Genomic DNA, 11888 nt, shown 5'->3' on the forward strand with positions numbered 1-11888 from the left:
GGAGGCAGTATTCTTCCGGATATAAGTTACTGGGGACACTAGTGGGAAGAGTGCTCTTTTGGGGGCTTCCCATAGACATCTGGTGGGCCACTGTCAGAAAAGGATGCTAGACTAGATGAGCCACTGGCCTGATCCAGCTGGGCTATTATGGGGTTTTTTTATGCTCTTGGATTGGGAAAGGCTTGAAAGGAGTTCCCTGGGAAGAGGGATTTTAGCTCCCTAGGAATGGTAGCTCTGGGAGGGGAATAGGGATCTCCTGACAGCTCTCAACACCTTAAGCAAACTACAGCTCTCAGAATTCTTTGGGGGAAGCCATGACGGTTTAAAATGGTACCATGGCACTTTAAATGCATGGTATGAATGAGGCCTGAAATATACTCGGAGTCGAGTGTGGATTTCATGCTCTTTATTCAGCTCATAGTAGTGAGGAATGAAAGTTCCCCCAAAATATCTGCTTTATATACATTATTTAAACAATGGGCTGCATGTGATTGGCTAATTCTGGGATTCTTCTGTAGGCCAATCAGGTTGCGGATTCACTTCTACCTAGAGCTGGATTGGGTGGCTCCTGCGGACCAATCATACTGCTGCATTGTTCTAGGACCAATCAGACTGCTGCATTCTGGACCCTATTGTTCTAGGACCAATCAGACTGCTGCATTCTGAATCCTGTTGTTGTAGGAACAGTCAGACTGCTGCCTTTTGGATCCTATTCAACTCAGTACATAACAAGGCCTTAACTTTGTTGTTGTTTAGTTGTTGTTTAGTCGTGTCCGACTCTTTGTGACCCGATGGACCAGAGCACGCCAGGCACTCCTGTCTTCCACTGCCTCCCGCTGTTTGGTCAAACTCATGCTGGTAGCTTCAAGAACACTGTCCAGCCATCTCGTCCTCTGTCATCCCCTTCTCCTTGTGCCCTCCATCTTTCCCAGCATCAGGGTCTTTTCCAGGGAGTCTTCCCTTCTTATGAGGTGGCCAAAGTACTGGAGCCTCAGCTTCCGGATCTGTCCTTCCAGGGCTGATTTCCTTCAGAATGGATAGGTTTGATCTTTTTGCAAACCATAGGACTCTCAAGAGTCTCCTCCAGTACCTCCTTCAAAAGCATCAATTCTTCGGCAATCAGCCTTCTTTATGGTCCAGTTCTCACTTCCATACATCTCTACTGGGAAAACCATAGCTTTAACTAAAGCTTTCTTTCTAGGGCTCAAGCAGAAAGAAATTTTGTGCAGACTCAGAAATCCTGTGGGGGGAGGGGTTGTTTTCAGGTTTCAAAACTGACTTTCTGAATTTTAAGCTTTTTTAAATGTCATTTTTCCACAATCAGGTTTTCCGTTCTATTTACTGACTGGCCCATTTACCCAGAAACAACTCTGATTCGGTTCATGGGAATTTAAAAATGCTTATGCTGCCTCTGATTGTTAAGACATTCCATTCTGAAAAGTACCAGGGTGAAAAGCACTCGATACAGCGGTCTCGAACTTGGGTCAATGAATGCTCTGGGGTATGAATGCTTTGGACTGCATGCAAAGCCTTGTCCAAAATCACTCAAATCTTGGCCGTATCCAAACTGACTATAGGGGAAATCTGGCTGGGTGGTTGGTGCCTTGCTCACGTCCTGAGTTGGCAGAAGGAAATACTGATGGGACCTCCTTCTCTTCATGTGGAAGAACCATCCAGGAATCTGGAGAGGTTCCAGAATGCTGGAGTTACTATGGGAGCAATGGTCTTCCAAGCTTCATGAGTAGAACCTTTGGCTGGAGCTCAGACACCCGAAAGGTTGGGGAATTCGGGGTGCTGAATGCAGTTCTTTTCCAAGGGAAATGAGCCCCGGGGCTAGAAGATGGGTGCTTGCCTTAATTGCCTCCGTCAACCCCAAGCTGAGGATCCTGGTGCTGCTACCACTTCCAAATGGCCCTTGCTTACATGGTTCAAGAAGCTAACGAATATTGAGAAGCTGCGCATAGGTGGCATCGCTATCTCTTGCCTGGAAACCATTCTGCTTGTGGTAGTGATCTCGACAGTATCCTGGGTCAAGCGGTTTGTTCGGGGAATCTTTGTGTTCCAGGGATTGTGGCAGGAATGCTCTTTGGGCAACTGTGTCTATCTGGGCGACACACCAAGTAAGGGCGACATAATGCTCAGAATTTTGAACTAGAGATCACTGTAGAAGGCCTCAATATTTCCTGCCAGTGATAGAAGCATTTAAACAGTGGAACAGGCAACTTGATAGTTCCTCTCCTTCTTTGTAAACAAAGGAAATACTTAATTCTTATTGCCTCTCCTTGAGGGAGCGGGGTTTGCTTCTGCAGTTTTTCAAAGTACTTGAATGGGGATAGAAGCCAGCTGTGGAAGCACCTATTGGCTAGTGCCTGAGTTATTATCAACACACCTTGCCCCTCAGATCCCTGGAACAGTTTTGCAACTATTTTAAAAGGAAGGACAAGGCAATTTAGCCCTCCTTTGTGTAGAAAAAACAGAGTGTGGCAGAGGCTGTTCAGCTTGCTGGTGGGTATGTACATTTGCAATTCAAGTGCAAAGAGGGCTCACATCACGGAGTGGAAACCCCACAAGATTGCTCTAAAGAGTCTCCGTTCATCCTAAAAGCAGCATCGGGCTTTGGACACAAGAGTTCCATGTTCTTACCCAATATTGTATGAGCCTTTTGCTCCATCTGCTGGCTAGCTCATAACACTTCAGGAAAGAAACTTCAGAAAAGAGACTTTTGCCAGTGGCCCCATCTAATTGGTTTTTAAAGTTTCTACCTATGCGGAATACCTTCCACATGGACCTTTCTGCTGCGGAATCCCTGGGCATGAGTCACAGAACCTGTGTGCCTTGTGGGATTTCCACGCATGCAGAGGCTGCACACAGAGCAACACTGTGAACTGAGAGTGTGCACCATCAACCATGCTGTCATGCATTGCTGGCCAGGCCAGCTCCAATTCTGAGTGGACAGTTATCAAAGCGCCTTTTTGTAAACTCTCTCCCAAAATTGTGGGGCACTTCCTGGCAACAAGGAAGGAAAGCAGAAGGGCAATCATTGCAGAGAGCCACTATTTTGATTTCCCACAATACTCCCTGTGTAGTGTTGCTCCATGCCAGGGGTCAGCAAACTTTTTCAGTAGGGCTGGTCCACTGCCCCTCAGACTTTGTGTGGGGCCAGACTATATTTGGGGGGGGGGAGGGGGATGAACGAATTCCTATGCCCCACAAATAACCCAGAGATGCATTTAAAGAAAAGGGCACATTCTACTCATGAAAAAAACATGCTGATTCCTGGACGTTCGCAGGCTGCATTTAGAAGGAAATTGGGGCAGATCTGGGCCCCGGGCCTAAGTTTGCCTACCCATGCTCCATGCTTTCTAACCTCCAGTAAATTTGCCACAGTGCCCTGGTAGGATACTCCATTGGGGATTTAAAATAGGGGTTCCCCTAAACCACAAGTCTGGCACTGATCAGAGAATCCAGGGCAGGTATACAGTGATTAATCCCCCCCCCCCCAGCATCAGCATATGTTAATGTCACCCTGAAATGGCATGGCTTTTCTGCAAGGGAACGATTCCGCTACCCCAAAGAGCAAGAGATGCATTTATGTCCATATGCATGCATCGTTAAACAATAAACATATATGTTTCAAAAAGTTGCAAAGATGCTCTGAGATTTGAGGATCATGTGTCAGTTCCAGTAACTGTACAGGCACTAGCCAATCAGTTCCTGCAACGTCCTTACATAGGCATCTGTGAATCCAGCTTTAGTCCCCTTTCTGGGAAAGGGAAATCATGGTCCCCAGGAACACCTTGAATTTGAAGCCCAATTTAAAAAAACAAACAACCCTAGTTTGATCAGAGCTGGGTACCACCTTTCCCGGTGGGTTTTGCCATGCAAAACAAACAGCAGGCAGAATCAAGTACAGAGGCAACTTGGTTAGTGTTGTGCCAAAAGGAATATAAGGAGGAGTCCAGCTGGATTAGACCAAATGCCCATCTATCTAGTCCAACATCCCATTGCCCACACATTGGGCGAACAAATTATTCTGGGGAGCCCGCACCAAGTATGTGAATGGTACACCATCCATGACCTCACGGGTGCTGAGAATAGGCAGGAAAGGAACAGGATATTGGGAAGGTGAGTGGAATCCTAGTCATAAGCACATAAGAAGAGCCTGCTGGATCAAACCAGCAGCCCATCTGGTCCATCAGATTGATTTTACGGCAGCCAGCCAGATGCTTATTTATGGGAAGCCCAAAAGCAGGGCCTAAGCTCCTCTCCTGTGGTTTCCAGAAACTGGTATTCAGAAGCATCTGCCTCTGAGAGGTAGAACATAGCCATCAGAGTTCGAAGTCAATGATAGCCTTATCCTTCGTGAATTTTTAAAAAACAATGCAAGTCAGTTGCCATCTCTGCCATCCAGCACCAGTGAAAGTTGGTCCATTGTGATGAATGGGGCACTGCCCCACCAATCTCAGCTTGCTCTCAACCAACCCCTGGAGGGGGGTTATTGGGTTGTTGTTTTTATTTTGATTACCGTAGATTCCGGCGTATAAGATGACTTTTTAACCCCGGAAAAGAGGTTAAAAAGTCGGCTCCGAAGCAGCAGCAGCAGGCGGGCTCAGCTCCACGCCGGGCGACTTTCTCCAGGCGTGGAGCTGCCCAGCGTATTAGGCGACTGGGCTTATAAGAAGAACCCCCAAATTGCAGCTGGCAATTGGGGAGGTCGTCTAATACGCCCAGTCGCCTAATATTCCGGAATCTACGGTATGTATTTTGTGGTTTTATATTTTGATTTTATTCTGTTAAATGCCCTGAGACCTCTGGGTATAGGGCAGTATATAAATTCAATAAATAACTATAGCTTCCATCATCCCTGACCACAGGTCATGCTGGCTCGGAAGGATGGGAGTTGGAGTCCAACAACATCTAGGGACCCAAGGTTGAGCAAGGCTGGTTTGGAGGGTCACAGGTTCCTCATCCTTGGCATTCACAGCAGCAGAGGTTCAAACGATCATCTCCGCACCCCTGGCAAGGCAGGGCTGGGGAACTGTGCAGATTCCAGGAGGGCACAGGTCAAAACCTGGTCTCCTGGACCAACCGTAAAGAAAACACAAGACTGGAGTCACACAGTATCTAAGCCAGTCTTGGCCATTCCTCTTCATGGCCACAGATAAATACATCATTAGACTTCTGTCTGTTATTTAAACATACTGATGCAGCAGTTGAATGTTGATTTGTACAACTGTGCACCACTTAAGACAATTTTTGAAACATTAGGTGGTTTAAGAAATACTTTTAGAATAAATTATAATGGCGTCACTCTGCCCGGGCACCTTTCAGAACTGTGGTAGCCCATCAGGTGGCCACACCTCCTTAAGAGAATTGCTCCTCCTGCTAGGATGGCGCTTGGCTTGTTAATCTCCCTCTTGCCAGTGTGGTGTAGTGGTTAAGAGCGATAGACTTGTAATCTGGGGAACCGGGTTCGCTTCTCCGCTCCTCTACATGCAGCTGCTGGGTGACCTTGGGCAAGTCACACTTCTTTGAAGTCTCTCAGCCTCACTCACCTCACAGAGTGTTTGTTGTGGGGGAGGAAGGGAAAGGAGAATGTTAGCCGCTTTGAGACTCCTTCGGGAAGTGATAAAGCGGGATATTAAATCCAAACTCTTCTTCTTGCAGAGCAATTCAGAGATGGGACTGCGGTGGTAGTGGAGGAGCCGAGGTCTGAGATTAGGGAACGGGGCAACGAACAGAGGGCCATTAGGATAAAGTTTCTTTCTTTCTTCTCTCCTAGACTATATTTACATATCTAGATTTTTTATGGTACTCTCTGCTGCGACTTCCTATGGGTCTGTGGTCACTGGCACACTTTGCCTCACACCCATCGAACCGCCAAAGTGGTGGACGACAACGTGGCCCACGCTAACCATCGGCCTCTGTTTTGTCTCGGGTAAGAGGAGCCATCTTCTGACTCTTATTTACCCCGCCACCTCCCCTTTTCATTCCCCAAAAAGACTTTGTGCGGTTAGCACCCCACTGTCCAGGAAATGTGCAGGGAAGAGCAACCAAAATGATCAAAAGGGATGGAGGAAAAGTTGCAGCATTTAGGACTTCTTAGTTTAGAGCTGTGTTTCCCGAAGTTGGGTCTCCAACTGTTTTGGGACTACAATCCCCATCATCCTTAGCTAGCAGGAATTATGGGAACTGTAGTACAAAAAAAAAATCAGGTGGAGACCCAAGTTTGGGAAACACTAGTTTAAAGGGAAAGGAAGGATGACTTGATAAAAGTGTGTACAATTATGCGTGGCATGGAGAAAGCAGAAAGAGGAAAGTTCTCCTCCCTCTCTCATAACGCTAGAAGTAGGGAACAACCAACAAATTTGAAAGATTTGGGATAGATAAAAGAAAGCACATCTCCATGCAGTGCATAGTTAAACTATGGTACTCGTTCCCACAGGAGGCAGTGATGGCCACTAATTTGGATACATAAAATGTATAGAAACTTATTCATGTATGCCACTAGTGGCAAGAATGTTACTTGCCCCAAAATGGAAAGAAGCAGAAGCCCCAGTAAGGCAGTGGTGGCCAAACTTGGCCCTCCAGCTGTTTTGGGACTACAATTCCCATCATCCCTGACCACTGGTCCTGTTAGCTAGGGATGATGGGAGTTGTAGTCCAAAAACAGGTGGAGGGCCAAGTTTGGCCACCACTGAGGTAAAGGAAGAATGGATACTTAGGAATAAGCAGAAATGGTGAAACTTACCGGAAGAATAAAAAATCAAGATAACATTTTTTTATATACTGGTATATAAAAGAATGGAAATTGTTTATTGAATATTTACAGATAGATTATAAACAGATAAAAACACTGGCAGGATTATTGTAACAACCTGCGGTTTTAGAAGAGTATATACTTAAAGATGATGAATAAATGAGTAAATTAAGTTAATTTGGATATGCAGAAGATACTAAAAACAAATTTAAGGAACCACAGGAAGAGGGGGGTGGGAGCCGAGTTTTGAAAAGTCAAAATGAATGTAAAATTAGTGCAAATGTATAAAACTAGTAAAATGTATAAACCTTGAAAAGTATAGATAAATAAATAAAATGCAAAAATAATAAAATCTGATGGCTTTAAGAGGACTGGGCAATTTCATGGAGGGAAAGGTTATCAATAGCTTTCAGCCATGATGTTCTGCTTACATGGTTGGAGGGAGTAATGCTTCTGAATAGGAGTTACTGGAAACCACAGGAGAAAGTGCTCCTCACAGGCATCTGGTAGGCTACTCTGAGAACAAGATGCTGGGCTATATAAGGCATTAGCCTCAATCAGCAGGCGCTTTTTATGTTCTTATGGCCAGTCACAAGAATGGGTTGCTGAGGCCAAATGAACAGACTGGTGAGATGGTTTCTGGAAATTCAGCAGTGTTACATGACAACCCCCCCCCCCCAATATCTAAGCAGTGTGAGGTTCCAGGGATGCCAGATGCTCTGTAACCCCAGGGTCTGAGTTTCTAGTGGGACAATAAGGCACAGCAGAGACTGTGTTGTCTTTATGGTATATGGTTTATTTACACATGTATATAACCTGAAGCCGACAATGGAGGAGACCACAGCATTCCTGCCACAAGAGGTTGCTCCTCTTATAGGCACAGCAGCATCCTTGCCCTGACAGTTTGCCTTTTCCCAAGAATTGTCACATCTCACCTGTTCTAATCTTGCTAACCTAAACCCTGCTCTTTTGTAACACACACAGAGAGAAGCCCCACTCATCTGAATTATCATACAGAGTTTTTTTATGCTTTGTTGTGCTAATGAGATTTTACACATGTTGATTAGGTAGTGTTAAAGGGGTGGCTTATACACAAATTAGCAAGTTTGCCTAGTTTAATTAACACTTCGCACATGCTACTTCCAGGGGGTTTGAAGCTGTTTTCACACATGACCTAATACATGCATGGATCTATCTTAAGACAGAACCATACGGTCTGGCATCCTGTTTTAACATACCAGTTAACCAGTTAACATACCCAGACATTTATGACCCCCCACAACAGACCTAAAACAATATGATTACTCCACTGTGGTCCTTTCAAACGATTTGTGTTGGATTGCTAAATAAGAAGAATATCAGCTTTTATTTTGAGAAGAAATGCCAAGGCAGTTCACAAACTAGTTATAGATATGTAATCACACACTGTAGTTTGTAAGGGTCCTGAGAATTGTTCGGTAACCCCTATTCCCTCCCAAAGCTACAATTCCCAGCGTTCCCTACGAAGCATTTGTTAAACTACTCTGCAAATTGTAGCTCTGGAAGGAGAATAGGGGGTCTCCTAACAACTCCCAGCATCCTTAACTACAGTTCCCAGTATTCTTTAGGAGAAGCTATGGCTGTTTAAAGACTGAGTGCTGAAGAAATCAAGTCCTTGACCTTCCCATTCTTTGCTATCTTGTTGGCTCTCACCTTCCAGGCTTCAATGGAGCGATGGGCCTCTTCAATTACATGAGGGCAGCCACCGAGATGACCAACACTTTCCTTTCATGGTCCCTGGCACCAGGGTGGTTCTCTGTCATTCTGGCAACCATGGCAGGTATGAGCTATTCAGAGCCCTGGGGGGTTATGGAAAGATAACAGGACTTAAGTGGGGAAGACTTCCTGAATGCAAGCAGAGAAGGGCTCAGTGCATACTAGGCAATTACCGTATTTTTTGCTCTCTAAGACTCATTTTTTCCCTCCTAAAAAGTAAGGGGAAGTGTGTGTGCCTCTTATGGAGTGAATGCAGGCTACACAGCTATCCCAGAAGCCAGAACAGTAAGAGGGATTGCTGCTTTCACTGTGCAACCATCCCTCTTGCTGTTCTGGCTTCTGAGATTCAGAATATTTTTTTTTCTTGTTTTCCTCCTCCCAAAACTAGGTGCGTCTTGTGGTGTGGTGCATCTTATAGAGCGAAAAATACGGTAATTGCAACCCCAGTTGTAAAATCTGGCTCCCTGAAACACTGGATTTAGCATCCTGGGATGCAGCAAGAAATAAATGGTGGCTGGTCCGATGGGGCCAATGGAGCACTGCCCCACAAGCTTCAACCTGCCTTTACTCAGCCTCAACCCACCTGTTTTCTTACTTACACCCAAGGGCCACATTGCCTCATGGCAAACTTTCCAGGGGCCGCCTGTGTGGGGCCAAAGCAACAGAGCAGGCAAAGCCACCAACACTATACATTACAAGTATACAGTCAAGTGGCCAAAAGCCATAAAGTTAGGTGGACAGCAGGCACGAGGGCAACTCGCACCCAGCAACTGAAATGGGCTCCTTTTGGCTTACAGGAGTTTGTCACTTGGTGGCGAAGAAATGGGAGAAGGATGAAGATACCACAGAGCTTTTCACAGGCATGACTATAAAGACGCTGAAAGAGGACTTATTGGAAAACCCTGCCTCTCAGAGTGCCCTCAGAGGGAGGCCGAGGGGGGCCACATCAAAATCTGTGACAATTATGTGAACTCAACACTGCGAGATATACAAGTGGCATCAGGTTTGGGCGGGTAGAGTGCCCTGGTTGCGTGAAGGCAACCATGCACCCGGTGGCATCTGAGCTGTGGGAATTAGGGTGAGAAGATACCTTGGCAAGGGGTTACTTTTTGCGGCAGATTCCCAGCAAGCATCAAACATCATCATGACACATTCAGTTGCCTCTAAGCTACAAATGATGGATGTCGGCATCAAGGGGCACTGCAGTGACACTTCACATCATGCTTCTGAACTTTTTTTAAAATGATATTTCTTTGCTTTATATCCTTCCTGAATAAACTCCTTTAATATGCTTCATCCTATGACTGTTCTTCTAGAATCACCTCTTGACAGGTGCTATACCAGGAGTGGGGAACCGCTGGCTTTCCAGATATTGCAGGACTGAAACAACCACCATCCCCGAGTGTGGGCCAACACTGGCTGGTGTGGACGGAAGTTAAGAATCCAACACCCGGAGGGCCTTAAGTTCCCCATCCCTTCATTAGAGTCTAACACAGTGGCCAATCAATTGGAGGTTTTTAAGCAGATAGCCACCTAGAATCATAGAATCATAGAGTTGGAAGAGACCACAAGGGCCATTGAGTCCAACCCCCTGCCAAGCAGGAAACACCATCAGAGCACTCCTGACATATGGTTGTCAAGCCTCTGCTTAAAGACCTCCAAAGAAGGAGACTCCACCACACTCCTTGGCAGCAAATTCCACTGTCAAACAGCTCTTACTGTCAGGAAGTTCTTCCTAATGTTTAGGTGGAATCTTCTTTCTTGTAGTTTGGATCCATTGCTCCATGTCCACTTCTCTGGAGCAGCAGAAAACAACCTTTCTCCCTCCAAAACAACCTTTCTCCCTCCTGTCAGGGATGCTTTAGCTGCGATTCCTCCCTTGCAGATGAAGACTGGTGCCCCTTCCAACTCTATACAGTTCTCTTAAGTAGAGAACCCAGGCAGACGTGCAGGGTACAAATACAGTGGTACCTCGGGTTACTTATGCTTCAGGTTAAAGACACTTCAGGTTACAGACTCTGCTAACCCAGAAATAGTACCTCGGGTTAAGAACTTTGCTTCAGGATGAGAACAGAAATCGTGCTCCGGTGGTGCGGTGGCAGCAGGAGGCCCCATTAGCTAAAGTGGTGCTTCAGGTTAAGAACAGTTTCAGTCTAAGAATGGACCTCCTGAACGAATTAAGTTCTTAACTCAAGGTATCACTGTAATACAATTATTCTTTTGTAATGGGAAACAGGCATAGAAAATGTTTTGTATGCAGAAGGCGCCAGGTTCAGATCCCTGGCCTTTCCAGGTGGGTATGGAAATATCCTCTGCCTGAGACCCTGGTTGATAATACTCTGTCTGATGGGTCAATGGTTTGACTCAGTCCAAGGCAGATTCCTATGTTCCTACAAGATACCTGTTGTGGTGTCTTGCGGAAATCTTCTGAAGAGCTCTTAGCTCTCTTCTTACCTTAGTACTTTAAATGAAGTGTGTTAAGTTTGGAGAGTAAGGGCCAACTGCAATTTGCAGATTCAAATATCATAGCAACCTATGGAGAGTGTTGAAATGCAAAGCAAGGCCATGGATGCAGGATCTAGCCTTGAGCAGTGGAGGCCTGGGAAAAAAGGAACATGGAAAATATTTTGGGGGAGCGACCCCTAGAAAAACAGGGGTCAGTTCCTCCCCCGTTTTCCAGGTTTTGCAGGGGGTCGGACAGGAAGCCCTGGCTGGCAGCAACAATGCCAGTTTCGCAACTGCAAGGTGTTGAGGTTTCTTTTCTGTTGTTGTTCCGTTGTTCCCCTTTAGAGGAGACACGTGCCACGGGAGATCGGAGAAGGAACCTCCGTGAGCAGAGGAAATTATTTCTAATCGTGGAAGTTGTCGTTGCGATCTTCTTTGGCTCCCCATTTCAGACGTTACATTGCCGACTCGAAGGTAGGAAGACACGGAGGTCGGCCGGGTGCAGTTAAATCCTAACCGACACCTCAGACGGCGCGCTGTTCCCGCGAGCAGGCCAGCCCTGCGCGCAACAATTCGCACGTTACAGCCGGATTCGTAACTGCGTGACCAACAAAAGACACGCGTCACGACCTTTCACCCAGATTCCTCCAGCGCTCCCGCGCAGCCTCCCTCCCTCCGCAAGTGTCTACCTCTTCAACAGTAACTCAGACGCCGATCTGATTGGCGTCCTTTCGTTTCGGAGGCGGAGTGGGGTGGGGTGGGGTGCGCGTCACGTAAATGCCGTTGTTTGATTGGGCTGGACAGATGGCATAATCTCCGGAACCCTCGCGCTCCACCCCCCCATTCCAATGCTGTGATTGGTGAAAACGGCACCTCAGTCATCCAATTTGAAAAAGCAGTCGCTTTGCCTTCGTTCCCTCCCCTCTCG

General features: G+C 46.4%; 2 protein-coding genes across 4 annotated transcripts in view; one reads left to right on the forward strand and one right to left on the reverse strand.

Annotated features, from left to right (window-relative positions):
• Nucleotides 1–11888, reverse strand: part of LOC310684739 (uncharacterized protein) — a 268708-nt gene that overhangs the window by 68472 nt on the left and 188348 nt on the right. The gene's annotated exons all lie outside the window — the stretch shown is intronic.
• LOC310684651 (lens fiber membrane intrinsic protein-like) lies at nt 1729–9811 on the forward strand. 3 transcript variants are annotated; one of them, XM_083456082.1, is made up of 4 exons: nt 1729–2120; nt 5783–5938; nt 8460–8579; nt 9313–9811. In XM_083456082.1, exons 1-4 carry the CDS (start codon nt 1841–1843, stop codon nt 9483–9485), a joined length of 729 nt encoding a protein of 242 aa, XP_083312208.1. In that variant the 5' UTR covers nt 1729–1840; the 3' UTR covers nt 9486–9811. The 3 variants fall into 3 exon arrangements, 2 of the variants coding, with proteins under 2 accessions (XP_083312208.1, XP_083312209.1); XM_083456083.1 differs by having other exon boundaries at nt 1729–1889; XR_014514780.1 differs by lacking the exon at nt 5783–5938 and having other exon boundaries at nt 1730–2120.

Source organism: Podarcis tiliguerta (assembly GCF_965153285.1).
Source record: "Podarcis tiliguerta genome assembly, chromosome: 8".
In the NCBI taxonomy this organism is placed as follows: domain Eukaryota; kingdom Metazoa; phylum Chordata; class Lepidosauria; order Squamata; family Lacertidae; genus Podarcis; species Podarcis tiliguerta.